This window comes from Scomber japonicus, chromosome 4 (genome assembly GCF_027409825.1).
Source record: "Scomber japonicus isolate fScoJap1 chromosome 4, fScoJap1.pri, whole genome shotgun sequence".
Taxonomy (NCBI): Eukaryota; Metazoa; Chordata; class Actinopteri; order Scombriformes; family Scombridae; genus Scomber; species Scomber japonicus.
In genome coordinates this window covers 27,059,415-27,075,381 of record NC_070581.1, presented here as the reverse complement: position 1 = coordinate 27,075,381, position 15,967 = coordinate 27,059,415, and the positions used below count along the sequence as shown (strand labels likewise).

The 15,967-nt window shown below is 37.0% G+C and overlaps 1 protein-coding gene across 1 annotated transcript in view; it reads right to left on the bottom strand.

Moving 5' to 3' along the window:
* Positions 1 to 2,118: 2,118 nt before the first annotated feature.
* Positions 2,119 to 15,967, bottom strand: part of LOC128357059 (microphthalmia-associated transcription factor-like) — a 28,904-nt gene continuing 15,055 nt past the window's right edge. The window contains exons 3-10 of the mRNA XM_053317291.1: positions 8,101 to 8,316; positions 7,895 to 7,990; positions 7,364 to 7,481; positions 6,933 to 7,025; positions 6,753 to 6,806; positions 6,541 to 6,616; positions 4,020 to 4,167; positions 2,119 to 3,425 (exon numbers count right to left, since the gene is read on the bottom strand). Of these exons, the coding sequence (XP_053173266.1) occupies positions 3,030 to 3,425; positions 4,020 to 4,167; positions 6,541 to 6,616; positions 6,753 to 6,806; positions 6,933 to 7,025; positions 7,364 to 7,481; positions 7,895 to 7,990; positions 8,101 to 8,316 (1,197 nt within the window). The 3' untranslated portion in view covers positions 2,119 to 3,029. The remainder of the gene's footprint in view (positions 3,426 to 4,019; positions 4,168 to 6,540; positions 6,617 to 6,752; positions 6,807 to 6,932; positions 7,026 to 7,363; positions 7,482 to 7,894; positions 7,991 to 8,100; positions 8,317 to 15,967) is intronic.

Sequence of the window (15,967 nt, the reverse complement as noted above, 5' to 3'; positions counted from 1 at the left end):
ACATATTTGTTTTGGGTCAAATTATTGTTTCCAAGAATGAACTATCACAATGTACTTCATCACCATCATTAGCACTTTACTTATTGCCTGATTGCCGTCAAGCTCCTAAAACATTACTATTTATATCTTTATAAAAAACCCACTGTATATTTCATTTTGGCAACACATTTTGGCAGTCAGCACTTTGAATTGCATTCAGGCAAACATATAAGCTTGGGATCAATGCCTTCAATGTAAAGGTCGACCTAATAAAGATAAAATAAAATGCACAACCAAAACATATGGAGGTGCAAAGTGTTCAATATCAAATAACAAATAAGACATTATGAAAGAAATAATAATAATCATATAAATAAATAAAGTAAGATATAAAATGCAACTAATAGTTTGTGAAAATGATGTTTATGGAGTATTATTTCAGTCTTCTTATTTTTATTGTAAAAGTTATTGCTTTTATTTCAGCTTGATTTTCTACTTCACAATAGTACTTTCCTTAGTTACACTTTTTATTTCAAAATTTCACTTTTCATGACAGTGAATAGTCTCCACCTCTTTACTTTTCAGTCAATCACATGTCCCTAACCAGGCTCAACAACTCTAGCTAGCCTGTCAGGAGGATTGGGGTTATCGGCTGAAGGGTGAGGAGGTGTTGACAATTTTGAGATGAAAGGGTTATTGGGGAAAAGTGCTATTATGAATTAAAAACAGATTCATTTTTTTTTAATAAAGGAAACTTTTACATTCAAATGTCTGTACTAAAATAAAAACAAATAAAAGTGTGTAACTGCTGTTATTTAATAATAATTTAGAATTATTATTTAGATCATTTATACAATTATTTCAGATTTTCTATTTATTTATAGTTTTTGTCACATTATTTCATAATGCCTTACTTTTATTCTGAACATTTTCCGGTTCCATAAAAACAAACTCTTTCTTGTGGTTCTTGAGTCTGAGAGGCTTGTGTTATCTCATGCTGACAAAACGGCATTTCCTATTGCTTTCAAAGGTATTTTGGCACCCTTAAGTTATTCCATGAAGCACCAAACACCAGTACAAACATTAACAAAAGGCTGCATCGCTATCTACAACTCCTCTTACAAACACCAGGGTAAAAGAAATGACTGTAAGGCACTTAAAATCAATTAAAAAGAGAATCACTTTGATACTAATTCATAAGGAAATCACATTGTCAAGACATGATGCTGCTCTACAGGCACAACTTCAACCATTGCATAGTTTAACCAAATGGAGGCTGTGCTGTAACAGGGCTCTCAATGTGTGGCAGGTAGTTATTAACAAAGGCATATTTATGCATGTGCTACAACTGTTGAAAACAAACTGCTCAAATATACAACAACCGTACACCATAAAGAATCTACAATCTCATACAATATTGTGTATGCATTTGAAAAGCCAAATACAATAGTTAGTTAATGCTTAGATAAAAAAAGGCGAACAAACCACGTTTCGATTTACAGAGGTCATTCCAGTGTTTTGACAATGTCATGCATTTTATACAAAATCGCAAAGCAGTCTCCTTATACTCCTTGACAATATAAATGTTCACATAATGGAAAAAAAAAACATCCTGAATGTGAAATGTCACCACAGTGGTGTTAAAAAAAAAAGAAAAGAAAAACGCAATAATTTAGGAAATGGATGGACAATAATAAAAACTGAGCACTTGAATTGACACAAGAATTATTAAACACTGTGTGTGCTGAAATAGTAGCAGTTCTACCAGTTCTGATCACTATAGACAAGAACACAATAAAAACTGAATTGATTCATCTTTCTTGCATCAACCACATAACAAAGATTTATAGAATTATGTCACAATATTCAGATCTATCGAGTGAAATCAGCTTCTTGTGCGCGTGTCAGGGCCGCTATAGCTTTTGTATTTTTTTGATTTGAGCTACAATTAAACAAGTTTTGAGACTTTGCGTTTAAAAAGTTTCTTTGAGGTTTGTTGTTTTAAAAAAAAATTGAATTGAAATATTTCAGTGGTTTTGGCAGTGAGGAATGTATTGTTAATATATCTAGTACACACTGCTGGATGGTTAAAGGATGAATCAGTGTGGTGAAACTTGACATTTCTTTGTTACTGGATTGTTGTGCTGCCTCTTGCTCATTATCACACTGAATAAAAACACAAAAGTTTGCCATTATCAATGATGACTTTACTCATTTTAATCATCTTGAAGGAGGCATTTTAGTTTCGGGGTTCTTTTTTTTTAATGTGCTTCGATTTTTATTATATCAGGCTCTTTGAAATGCCTTTTTATAAATTATTCTTTTCAGGGGAATGTATACATAAAGTCCTGTTTACATAGATACATAAATAAGTTCAAATCTACAAATGATTAATATTTGTCAAGAAGGAAATTTCAACTGGAAGACTGGCAAAGACTCAGCTAACAGCCAGAATATGTGCATAGCAATACAACATTGATGTATACACATCATAATAAGGCATTGGCACATTCAAGTTCAATCTAAGACACAAGGAGTGTAAAGCACTATAGTAATAAATAGATTTGTTTTCTTCTATTATTGCTAGTGATTTAAAAAGCAGTGTTCATCTCACCACAAAATATCTACATTTCTGACCATGATTTATAATTTCCCTAGATTCTTTGGAATCAATAGAAATAAACATAATCTAGCCTCTATCCAAAGATAAATGCATATTTTTTTAAATATAAAAACGTCTATTTTTGTAACTCATTGTCATCAAAGTATTGATTAAAGCAAACATACTTTAAAATCAGTCCTTGAAATCAAGGTTGAGGGCTTGAAAAGACAAAAATATCACAAAAAATACTAACAAAACAAAAAATAAATGAATGGAAAAGGTTCAATACATGTAAACACAGGTAGGGGAGAGAAAAAAAACATAACAAACATGAACAGGAGGAAGCCTCTCCAGCAGCTGGGAGTGTGTTAGCTACTGACAGGAACTCTTGCAGCAGGATGGAGGCGTTTCAGATGATGCAGGCGAGGGGGTCTTCCAGTAGGGGGTGCTAACAGCCCTGCTCATTCTCATCCATGCTTACACTGCTCTTGCGACTGCTGTCCTTTGAGGCGTCTGGGGAGACAGACGAGAGCAAAGGGTCCCCTCCTCTCACCGGTGATAAGGTATCTTCCATGAGGATGTCGTTGAGTTTGGAGCCCGGCTTGGTGTGAACGCTGTAGTGGCCCTCGGAGAAGTTAGAGTGGCCTTCGTTTATCTCCAGGGTGACGGGTGGTTCTGGGGTGCAGGCGGGGTGATGTTGGTGATGGGGGTGGAGTGTGTACAGGTCCTGGTGACAGTCCTCCAGAGAGGGTTCCTGCTTGATGTTTCGGGAGCTGAGATCAGCAGAGCAGAGTGCTGAAGATGTGATCGCCAGGCCATGAGCCCTAGCCTGCATCTCTAATTCCTGCAATCAACAGAGAGAAAGACGGACAAGTTAGTCAGACCACACTCTTCTTCTCTGGTGTCAGGATGACCTCACTCTGCTGTTTCACCTGCCCTAATCAGCAAAGTACAGCATACAGCTTCTCTAAAGAAACTGGTTAGTTGAGATGGAAAGTGAAAATAAGTCTTTTGCTTGACTGTGACTGATAGCCTTGACTTTTCCTTCTTGTAAAAAGTTATAAGACAATGTAAGCAATCAGTCAACGTATGCTGACTCTCACAGGTCCTGACGCATCTTGTCTTGTGATCCATTAGTGTCTGAACAGTTGCCTCCCAGCTTAAATATGCGGCCTTTGTTGTGTGAATTGGTGCCTCTGTTCATTTTCCCTGGAGCTTTATATATTTCATAAAGTTCTACTAATGTCTTCTGACGTTAGCGAAGACACTCTTTACACCATTAGTTATAAACGCAGCTTGAACTAAGTGAAAGAAGGCCTTCCAAATCCTCTATTGACAATCTCCACTAACCCCCCATACACACAGCCCAAACTGTAGTTATCTTTTGATTATTTTGCCCCTGTGACTCCCCCTTCCAAATTCATGACAGTTCATTTACCTGTATCCTCAACATCAGATGTCGATTGGCATGTTCAAGCTTCTTCTGACGACTCTCCAGCTCCTTGGCCCTCTGTTGTTCCCGCTGCAGCTTCCTGATGTAGTCCACTGATGCCTTGAGGATGGTGCCTTTATTCCAGCGCATGTCCCTGAAAACCACAGAGGAGCCATTATTCTTTAATTCTACAGTTTCTTAGAACTTATAGTTTTAATGTCAGGCAGTTAAGATAATGGGTTTTTAATAGACAACAAAAGGACAACGCTGACAATGCTGAGTTTAATCAGTGACTCCAGTTTCTATAACTGAACACTACAATTAAGGCCTATTCAGTTATAAAAACAAGAGACAAAAGAAAATAATGGGGAGGAACAAGGAGCAGAACTGTGAAGGAGGTCATAGAGGTGACCAGCAGTCAGGAGTCTTTGGATGACTTTGCTGAAGTGAATTCTAAATTAAGACTTTATGCACGGGAGGTTAACAGGGTCACAAACAGTCATAAGGATGACCCTGAGCTCCCTGAAGGATTGAAGGCTGCAGTTGAGGTTTTGCAGAAGTAAAATTGATCTTTGCTGGGCTTGAGCACAGATGGAAAACCCCTTATTACATAAGATTCATAGAAGCAACTTGTAAAAAATTATGCCGAAAGGAAGTCCACAGTTTTTTAGTCTTAAGTGCAGACATTGAGATGTTTTTTTTTTCTTACTGCATTGATTAATTCAGTTTTAAAATGAGTCTTTAATACTGATAAAGAAAATGTATAATCCTAAAAGAAACCTTGTGTTATCTACAATGATAACAATTTAAAGTCAAGTCTATTTGTGAAAGGCTGTCAGCTGTCTTATGTTTATGTAGGTATGTGTGGGTGGAGCACCCAGCTGGGGTTAAGCAAAACAACCATGGGTGGAAACACATAACAAAAGGAGCTGCTGGGATCTTCCCAGAAACACAGGCAAGGTCAAAGGGCAGAGGAAAGGAAACGAGTAGACTTTAAGTGGTGCTTTTAGAGTGTCAATACATATAATAAATATGATTAATGTATCTAAATATAGTAGTCTACAACAGACACATCTGTAGGCCCATTGTTTAAAGGATAGGTTCACATTTTTTCATGTCTGTCACCAACAACATTCACATTCCCATATGCATGTTAAAATAGCACAGTGATAACTCCTCTCCATACTGAAGAGTAACAGCAAAGTAAGAAAAGAGTGACAAAATCAGCCATCCATGTTTTATGTAGAAATTAATTCTACAGTTCAGCCAAAGTCAATATGAGGTTTCAGCCGTCTCGCTAAGTCAAATCAACTCAGTATCTTTCAAACTTACAGACTTTTTGGTACAAAGTCGGTTCTTTGTGTTTCCACAGACAGTGTTTCCTTGATTGGCTGCCATAAAGAGATGGTTACACAAAGAGGGGATTTTGTACTGACAAGGCAGTAACTTTGGAAGATACTGACTTGATTTGTCTAACCCGGACGGCTGAAGCCTCATATTAGCTTCAGATGAACTTTGGAATGGATTTCTACAAAAAATGAGGACTGTAAATTTTGTCCCCTATCTACTCTTAACAGGATCTATTAACAGCCAGCATTAAACAGGAGGAACATCAGATCCTGATCAGAGTGTTATCAATCCATGTATACCCTTGTTTTTGTGTTTTCCATGCTGTATCCTTTTTTTTATTATCTCATCTGTTCTGTCCACACAGCATCTTCTGCATGTCTGTCAGTCCTAGAAGAGGCATCCATCCTCTTGCGCTTGTACTTCCTGAGGTTTCTTCCATTTTTTTCCCCATTAAAAGTTTTTTTGGGAGGAGTTTTTTTCCTTTTCCGAATCAAGGGCCTAAGAATGAAATATCTTTATTGCTTGTATTGCAGATTGTTAAGCCCCCTGAGGCAAATTTGTGATTTGTAATATTGAGCTATACTTAACTATAACTGACTTGACTTGAAACAATTACAGCGGTCACTAATGTTCAAAGGATGCTGTTTTAAGACTAACTTGAAAAAGATATAAGCCTATCCCATCAACACTTTTATAGCTTTTTTTGTGTCTGAACCAATGCTTTTCCCATGATTGTTGCATTTAGAAAGAGAACTGTTGGTAATTACAATGATTAAATACTCCATCCTTTGTTCCCAGCAGATGGGAGCAATTGTAGTGAGAGAGTAAAGCTGTTGGAATCATTTTTTCTACCACAAACATTTTTTTTCCATTAGATTCCTTAATGATGGGCCTTTTTTATGAAGGACATTTTGACATGTCAGAGTAGGAAAAGCACAGCTGTATATAATAACATTAATGACAGATGAATTCCATTTAGCTGGGTACACTGAGAGTTTACTGGGACACTTTACCAACACCTGTGCATTTCTTATTATGACAAGTCAAAATGTCTGCAGTGATATAGACCTATATTTTACAGATAGGCCACTCATTCCATGTTACATGCCTGGAATAGGTGTTAATGGTAACAATTAAATATGGCATAACTAGCGGCTGAATAAAACAAGTAACTTACGGGTCGTTGGACTTTGGAATTAAAGTTCCCAATTCCTTGATTCGATCATTGATGTTAAACCGCCGTCTTCTCTCAACTACACAAAAAAAAACAGAAGAGGAAAATAAATTAAAAACAACATCTATAACTAGTTGAGAAAACACAATTTGATTTTTTTTAATTGTTTTTTTTTATTTTACCACAGTTTAAATTTTGTGAAAATTCAAACTCACTCAGGTTATGGTTGTCCTTCTTCTGTCTCTCCTTTGCCATTGCTCTGACCTCAGCTTCTGAATCAAAGCATTTTTGTTAGTGATTGAACATAACAACACAGTAGAAGTATCAAACATGTGCAGCACATACAGTAGCAAATAACTAACTTCTAAATGTTGTATCTAAATAACCACACGTACCAACAGGGAACCCTTCAGGCCTTTGATAGTTGTCAAATTTGCCACAGGATCCAGACTTGTCCAGCATATGCATGATGGCCGGGGAATGTGAAACTATATGACAAATAATGTTGTTTTCAATATGAAAATGTACAGAATAGACTCAAACACACTGGAAAAAAATATGTCAGTAATGTCATTAATCAGGTCAGTTGGTGAACACTTGTTCTCTTATTGGCTCTCTTAGACCCCCACACAAAGGAGGATTACAAAAACTGGACTAATTATAAAATGCTACTTTGTGGGCTGCACAAAGGCCTGGAGAGTAGAAGTGTGTCTGTATTGTTAGAACACTGATGTTTTCCATGCACTATAGCAGCAAAATAGAAAGTATGGTTAATTTTCACAGCTCACGGCAAACATTTGATAGTGACACAGATTGCATTGCTTACCTGAGTATTCCCTTTTGATGTTGGGCAGGTTGGCAGGGCAAGAGTTGCTGATGGGAAGACCTTGCTGGGACATACCCTGATTACCATACATGTCCATGAGGTTAGCAGGCACGGGGATCTGAGGGGACACAGTAAAGCCATTAAACAAGGATCACCCCCCCCCTCCCCTTATATGCTAATCAGCATCACAGGATAAGCATGATGGGAAGGGTGGTGACATAAACAAATGTTACAATATGCAAATAAGCATGACATCACCGTTAAATTTTATATTGTTTCTGTTCAAGATAGCACAGGAGAGCTAACTTTAACTTTCAAATAACTGTAGCCGTTAGCCTTCTTATGAAAGGTTTTTTCATTAGTTTTCTTGTTGTGTAATAGTTGTGTTATAACAACATTTTCAACCAAATACACAAAATTGAACTCTCTTATGTGGTGACCTTTAATAGCATGAAGTGATTTGTTGCCTGCAGGCTCAGTGTGGAGGAAAAAGTGACGTAAACACAGACACACACAGACACACACACATACCGTGTTAGCCATCTGAAGACCTGGGTCCATAAGGCCGAGGATATCATCACTGTAACTGGACTCCAGACTAATAATGTCATCAATGACATCATCCATCTAAAGAAAGAGGACATACAAGATAAATGACACATAAATAAGTAAAATTAAATTAGTAAAATATCACAAAAAGGAGTATTCTGCGTAAAAGTCAAAATGACAGCACTCACCTCTTTCTCGCAGTTAGAGTTCAGGGTCAGTAAGGCCATAGGGCTGTTGGGGGCGCTGTTGCCCGGCCCTGGCGGCATGCCCCCGTGGTCAGAGGACTGGTTGGGGCAGGGCAAGCTCAACACCTGAGAGCCAAGCTTTCCCAGGTACCGCTTCACCTGCTGCTGCTGAGACCTCTGGATGTGGTACTTGGTTGGGTTCTCCAGGTGAGTCTGGACCTATTGGTGGAGAGAGAAGAAAAGCCATGATGAGAGCATGGTAGAAACGTAAAGAATTAGAAGAGTAGACCAAAAAATAAAAAATATATATCAGTGGCAGGAAATATATCTGGGGAAAAAATATTACCAGTTGTTGCTCGTTTAGAAATAAATGATACAAGCAAACAAATATCACAAAGATGAGGAATCTAATCTGATTGTAAACTGCTCTGTGCTTTTACAAAATCATCTTTTACTAGATTAACACAACTTTAAATACACCTCCAAGTCTTACCTTCCCTTGTATAGTAGAAGTACCGACCATTATGTAACAATAACTTGGCACAGATTTCAAAACTGTGCATTATACAATACATGTACAATACAATACAATACATTATGCATGTTGACCTCAGTGAGGCTGTAAAGAGTTGTTATCTCAGAAAGTCTCAAGAGGAAATACTTTCTGCATGTTCCTCTTAAATGTAACTTGTTTTCTGCATTTCCGCATTTACAGTCCACATTTTTTTACATTAAAAAAATGACATGCACATCCATCATTCCCCAGTTATGGATGAATTAGTTTTCTGTGTATCATTGATCCCCACGCAGCCTTAATGATTCAGAAAAGCTACTTCAGGCATAGAGACAAACAACGTCCAAAACATATTTTAAACAGAGCTGTGCTGCTGTGTTCAGTCTCACATTTAGAGGTCTATATTTAAACCTTCCTGCCTTTTGCCTCAATTTTTAATGGAATGATACAACAAAAAAGATACAGTAGACTTTGTCCTGATCCTATGATGTTATTTTCCATTTATAATTTATAACACACCTCAAAAAAAGATAATATTGATTTTAAACATACCTCATAAGGATGATATCCAAGCATCTCAAGCATCATTTACAGTTAATTGGGATGTCCAAATTAGAAAGCAGAAACTTAAACCTCTGTGTTAAATTAACTAAGACGGATAAAAACTAAGAAGGACTGTGGCTGCTTCCTTCTTGGCTGCACCAGAGGACTAAGCCTGCTCATATGAGGGCATCCACATCCAGCTCATCTTTTAAAAGACAAGACACGTAATTAGTTATGCATGTTAGTGGAATCTTAGCAAAATACAATGAGCCTTTTCAAATTTGTGTTGTTTTATGTAAAATCTGAATTTATTCCTTTATGGTGTATCACTTGATGTCAGGATGTGGTGCTAACAGTTAGTGCCTTTGTTTTGCAAGGCCACTTCTTTTACTGAAACTTGCCCGGGGCTGTTACTTTGCCCCATCCACTTTTTTAACCCTGTGGATGCTTGGCATGCGTTCCCAGTCCCAGCACAGCACAAAGAATAGAGTCTGTTACACTCTTAGGCTTGCATCTCCTCGTGTCTCTAAAATGTCATTTTTAATCGGGAACAACAGACATACTTGGTCTCATAAACCAATAATTATGCACAATTATGAATAATAGTCTCTGCTCCTACTTTTTTTTTTTTTTTTTTTTTTTAACTTAAGTGTTTGTTCTGCTTAAGCCCAGGGGATTTGAGTTCATTAACACAGCTGAGGAGGTCACAGGCTCTAAACGAACTCTTAGCTACCTCTGACATTTCTTCTGCTGCTGTGAAAAACTCCCTGGTCTGCACTCCACAGTAAAAATGATATGGCTGCTGAACGGATATAAAAAAATGATATCCCACTCCACAAACAACTTGTTATCATGACATGTGGAACCAAAGAAAAAAGTGCAGAAAAACACAAAAAAAACCTATTATCCACTTCTATGCACTCTATGCATTTCCTCTAAGCACTGCCTGTTGGTACCTATGTCTTATCGGAACTGAACTTAGCTTTACGGCACTTATTCACGCTGTTCTCTCCTGACTGCATTTTACTTATGTTGCATTAACTCTCGTATATCTTTGTATAAAAGTGTTCATCTTATTCATCTGCTCATCTGTGGAAGCTAATAAGTCCACACACTCTCTCTTTACCTGGCATGTCTCTGTATATTTTAAATAAATCAGTTCAGGTCAGATTATCTTTTCTGTGACAGTCAAAATGTTCTACTTCTCTAACAGAACAGAAAGTCTTTCAGTGTCTCTTTTCCATGATTTGACACAGTATCACTGTTCTGCAGAGGATACTCATGTGAGGTACATTAACATATATCCTGCAGGTACGCATGAGATCACCTTAGGTTACAAATTGTCACTACAGGGTTGTAAAGCTGACATCATGGAGGGGGGCAAATTTATAGCATGTCAATGACTTATTAAGAAGAAACCATATCATCATGCTCTGGGCCAAAAGAATGAGATTCATTACCTTTACTAATAGAAACCTTTAGTCTTTATCTTGTCTCATTATTATGTTTAACACTAGTGTAATATTGTTACTATCACTGATAACAGCTTAAGAGGCATTTCCACTGTTATCACCACCTGCATTTTTAAGTCACGTCAATAAAAACCCAACAATTTGTTTAGTTTTATTAACATTAAAAGCCTCAGTGACGTTGATCCTGTAAATAGACTGAACACTAGTACAATAAAATAAGTATTTAGAAACCTAATCCAGATGGATATACTTGAGCCGTAAATGAGGAACCCAATTATTTGCACTCACGTGTGTAAACGCAGGATAAACAAACCATGAATACTAGTTAACTATGCCACTTATCAACTCAACTGTGACTGAGAAGCTCAGAGCCAAACAAATCTCTTCAAGTATTTTCTATTTCCTCACTAGTTATTGAAATGATTCACTCTGTCTGTATTTTAATGTTATTGTGACATCTACTAAGTGATGAATCATTTGGTCCATAAAATGTCAGAAAATAGTCAAATATGCTCATCATAATTTCCGACAAGCAGCCCAAAACCAAAAAGGTATTTGGTTCAATTTCATAGATGACAGGCAAATATTCACATTTGAGGAAACTGGAAGTAATGATTCTTTTTGCATTTTTCTTCATCATTTATCAGAATAATGTTACTTATTAACAAACAGCAATGTAGAAAACATTTAGGTAGACATTTAGCGAAATACTGAATCAGTAATCTGCCTGAAAAGTCTTATATGTATCGTGTTATATGAATGTCAGTCTATGAGATTTAGTTCTTAAATATTGAGCAATTTACAACTTTTGTTGAAAGCCAATTGAGGGTCAAACCTAAATAGGTTGAATAAGGGATTTAAAAGGCTTGATAATAAGTAAATCTGGTGAAGTGTTATAAATATTTAACCCTCGACTGAATACAAATATATGTAATCCAAACAATACTATTACAGTGTTCCTCTTCTCCAAGTCGCTTCCTTTGTTTTACAGTCTGACAGTTGCAGACATAATGGATATACATACTAGCATTAGTTTGTGTGAAAGCATATATAAGAGCGTGCTTAATCCTGTCTGTCTCATCAGTTGGTTCCCGCCATCGCTGCAACACTTTAGGTGTTCTCACTGACCTCGAGGATTACTGAGTGTGCTATCCTCCCTGTGTGGGAACCGCAATCATTTTATAGCAGCTGCTTTTGAGAAGAAAAAAGAAGTAACCAGGGCTGTTTAAGTAACTGCAACATTTGTTATGTAGCCTGCTCTGACTGCTCTGTGAAGGTCAGGTTAACAGGTGCACCATCCTCAGAGACTTTTAATTCATAAATTCAACAATTTCTGTGGCCCACTCAGCTACTTAGAGGTTCATCTAATGGTAATCTGCTAAAATAATTAGATCACAAGTTACCTTCACAACATGTTATAACACTTCCTGATGTGTTTCTTACAGTTTTGTCTAATAATGGCCTGTTTTCTATAGATGCCGGTAATAAATCCAGCCAGCCAGCAAATGATGAAGACATAGACATCAATAGCAGTAATAATAGTGATATCACATAGTAGTATTTTCACTCCATTCATTTCTTGTGTGTTTCTGTACCACAGACCATCATGAGCTGTATGTTAGTGGCTCCACAACCATTTTGGCTTTAGACTCCTTAAAATGAATGTATTGAATGTAAAAACAACTCTAAAAAGAAATGTAAATAATTCATAGCAGATTATTTTGGGAATGTTTTATCTAGTGTCACCCAGATTGAAAAATATTGCTATATGCATACTGCACATCTACAGCAAGATTTTTGTTATACAAAGACCCACTGACTTGTCTCATGTATATTCACATGCACACGAACACACGCATCCACATCACTGTCCTTTTGCTGTCTAAAAATAGAAACAAAGATACAGCACAAATGATTACTGTAGGAGCCCCATACAACTGCCTCTCTCTCTCTCTCTCTCTCTCTCTCTCTCTCTCTCTCTCTCTCTCATACACACACACACACACACGCACGATCCTAAAATAGAAACAAAGACTTCATTAAGGGCATTATGTACACAAGACGAAGTTAAAGGTGCCCCGATAAAAAATGTGTACCACTGTATAAATGTTATGTGAATGTGTACACTAATGCAACATTTGGGTTTCAGATTTAAAAAGTATTGATTCATTTTCCCTCTGATTTCCTCACTGCAGAAATTAGGTGTAAATTCAAACGATTACTCAATTAACAGATTAGTCTATTGACAAAAAATGATTGAAAAGAATTGCCAATCATTTCCAGCTTTTCTTTGTCTCATATATCAGTAAACTTAATACCTGCAGGTACTGGACTGCTGCTCGGATAAAACAAGCACCCTGAATATGTCACCTTGGACTGTGGAAAATGATACATTTTATAGACCAAACAGAAGCTAAATCAGTTTTGAAAATCAATTTGTTTGTTCTAAAGTTTGTTCATTTTTATACGTTATCATGTTGTCACGTTGTCATGTCTAGTCCTTTACATTAAAATCAGTATTTTTTTCAAACTTGTTTTTGTCCTCAGGGTTTTCCTAAATTATCACGCATAATTATATGATCTCACTGCTTTGAGTTCATTGAAGGGCCCTGGGGCCACAGACCTCAGACTGGAACATCTCAGTCTTGTCAATACATACTGTAGCTTTTGTTATGATGAACTGGTCTGAGGGTGAGAAATGTTCAAGACCCAGATGGGTGAAAAATGCTGCTTGTCATGGTGTGTTTACAAAGTGGACACATCTCCACAGACTGGACTTCTACAGCGTCTTTGTTATCCAACGTAAAGAATGTATAAGGAGGAATGTATATGATGTTGTTCCTATATAAACATTTGTCTTAGTCCTACATACACTGTGATACATCTCCAACACTAACCATTCAGTAGTCAACACAGAAATGAAATATATAGTGATAACTTAGTGCCAGCAGGACTTGAAGTTAACTTGGATCATATTCATTTTGTACGTTTTCCAAAATACACTATCTGTAAATGTGCAAACTGCTAACTTACTTCCAGCTTTTGCAAATACAGCGAACAACACGGCTTGTTGTTTATCAGCTCGTTTTTAGCCATCAGTGAGCCTGAGGGCATCGGCAACATAACCCCCAAAGAGTCAGAAACACTCTGCAGAAACATGCACAAAGCTCACTGCTGTACTGAGAAAGGACGCAGGGTGAGGGCAGAATGACAAACACTGATTTGTATTTTTTTTTTTTTTTTTTTTTTGACTTGCGTGCTGTGGGCATTCCATGATGGTCCTACCAGGATACATTAACAAGAATGCCCTATTTGCTATGCAGAGCAGAAGAATAGGCCATTTGTCTCACAGTTAAGCTGCTAACGGGCTTCATGGAACTTGTAGACAACAACTGTGATGCTAATGTGAGCAGCTACATCAGAGCAACCTGTGGTCTTCTCCACCTCTGACGTATTGTCATGCTATTATGCAAACGCCTGGCAAATTACCAACGTAATACAACCCATGATTCTTTAAATGGGCAATGTTGTGTTAAAATTAGCATAAAACATTGTTTTAAAAAAACTTTATGGCCGAGTGGATTTCAGTTTTATACACTGATAATGTACAGCTGTGATATTTAGAAAGCTTGTTTTAAATTACTGTGATTACAATTACTGAGAAATATTGATACTGTGTGTTTAATATCATGACACATTTTTTCCAAATATAAAATATAATGTGTTTTGGCTTTAAATGTGCATGGCTTTTGAATGTCTTGTTGCATTCATTCATGACTCAATTTAAATGAAACATCTGTGTGGCATCTTCTTATACTTTCTGATACATACTGGTCACGAGCTACAGTGACTGTATAATCCAAAAGTAATGTACATTTTGTACAAGGTTGACAAGTACTTTGTTCTTTTCATGCCACCATAAATCCTTTGGAGAAAAAAAAAAAAAGAATTTCAAGAAATCATATTTTAACCCTTTTAGGAAGTTATCCTACATAAATTTCAAAGCAGTGTTTTTTTTCTCTTAAATATGCCATGGAATGAAAGCAGTGGGGGCTAATTACGAGCATTCTTCACTGAATTAACGTTCGGTGTGTGGTAAGGCTGTGCTCGCCTTTGTCTTGATCCCTAAACTGATCCCTTACTTATTCTCCAGAAGGTCAGAGGTCACTTGGTTAATTAAGGGTCCAATCAGTCTTTAGATAAACTCATCTGAGCTTAATGTTTGCACTTTTTGAGGTCCAGCAGCTCTGCCTGGTACCCCTGAGCTTTGTGTGGACTCTGCTAATCTATCCACAGACAGGAGAGCAGGTTAACCCAGCTCAACAGCGCCAAGCTGGAACGGCCTTTTCATTTGAGGGCTTCAGTCAATGAAGAATGTCTGTAAGCTCTCGCCAAACCAGAGAAATTATTCTAACTTGATGTATTGTACACAGGGCGAGGGTTCGGGGTGGGGGCGTCCTAAACCTCTCAAAAGAGCTGCAGATTATGGAGAGTAAGTAATGTTTATGCTGCATGAAGAGGGTCATGTTTTCAATGGATATACTGTATTTGTCCTTCACTGCTGGCCCATGCCACACATATCCAGGGTGATGAAAGTGTGGCTGAGCAAGTAACCATGAAATCTCTGAAAGTGTTGTGGATGGATTTAGTTCAGCAAAGATTATTCAATAGCTCTCAGTATATTTGTACTTTACACTCCACACCATGAGAGGTTACTATACTGTTAAAACTTTGATGTATCCTTTCATCAAAGCTTTTCCATCAATCTCAAACAGTTACATTCAGAGGTAACATTACTTTTTATTTCTCCCCTTGGCAGCTATTATTACGCCACTATACTTGAAGTTGTATAAAAATCAGGTTTTGGTAGGTAAGTATTTTAAATTTATAGATATTGAGATTTTAAAATAAATGCACAAATGCAACGATATATATATATTTGTGCACAGATTTCCTCAATTGTCATATATATATATATTTTTTTTAATATTAAGGCTTACATTTATGATCGCACAGCTGCAAAAATGAACGTACTGGAAAAAACAACAAATCAGTGACAAAACCAAAAGCTCTCTTTCTTGGAGAAATCCAGACTCACTCAATCATGTGGAAATGGAAATAAATACAATACATACAAACGCCTGGCAAGAATATACATACAGGCATGCGCCCTCATAACAAACTCCACACATATTTCATCGCCTTTATAACGATGCAAACACACACATTTCCAGGAAAATGCAAGTGCTAAACTGAAACAGGAGCAACTCGCTAAAGTTAGAGAATCTTAGTATTGTGTAAATCTTTCTAAATCACAATCACACAGCAAGTTTTTATACTA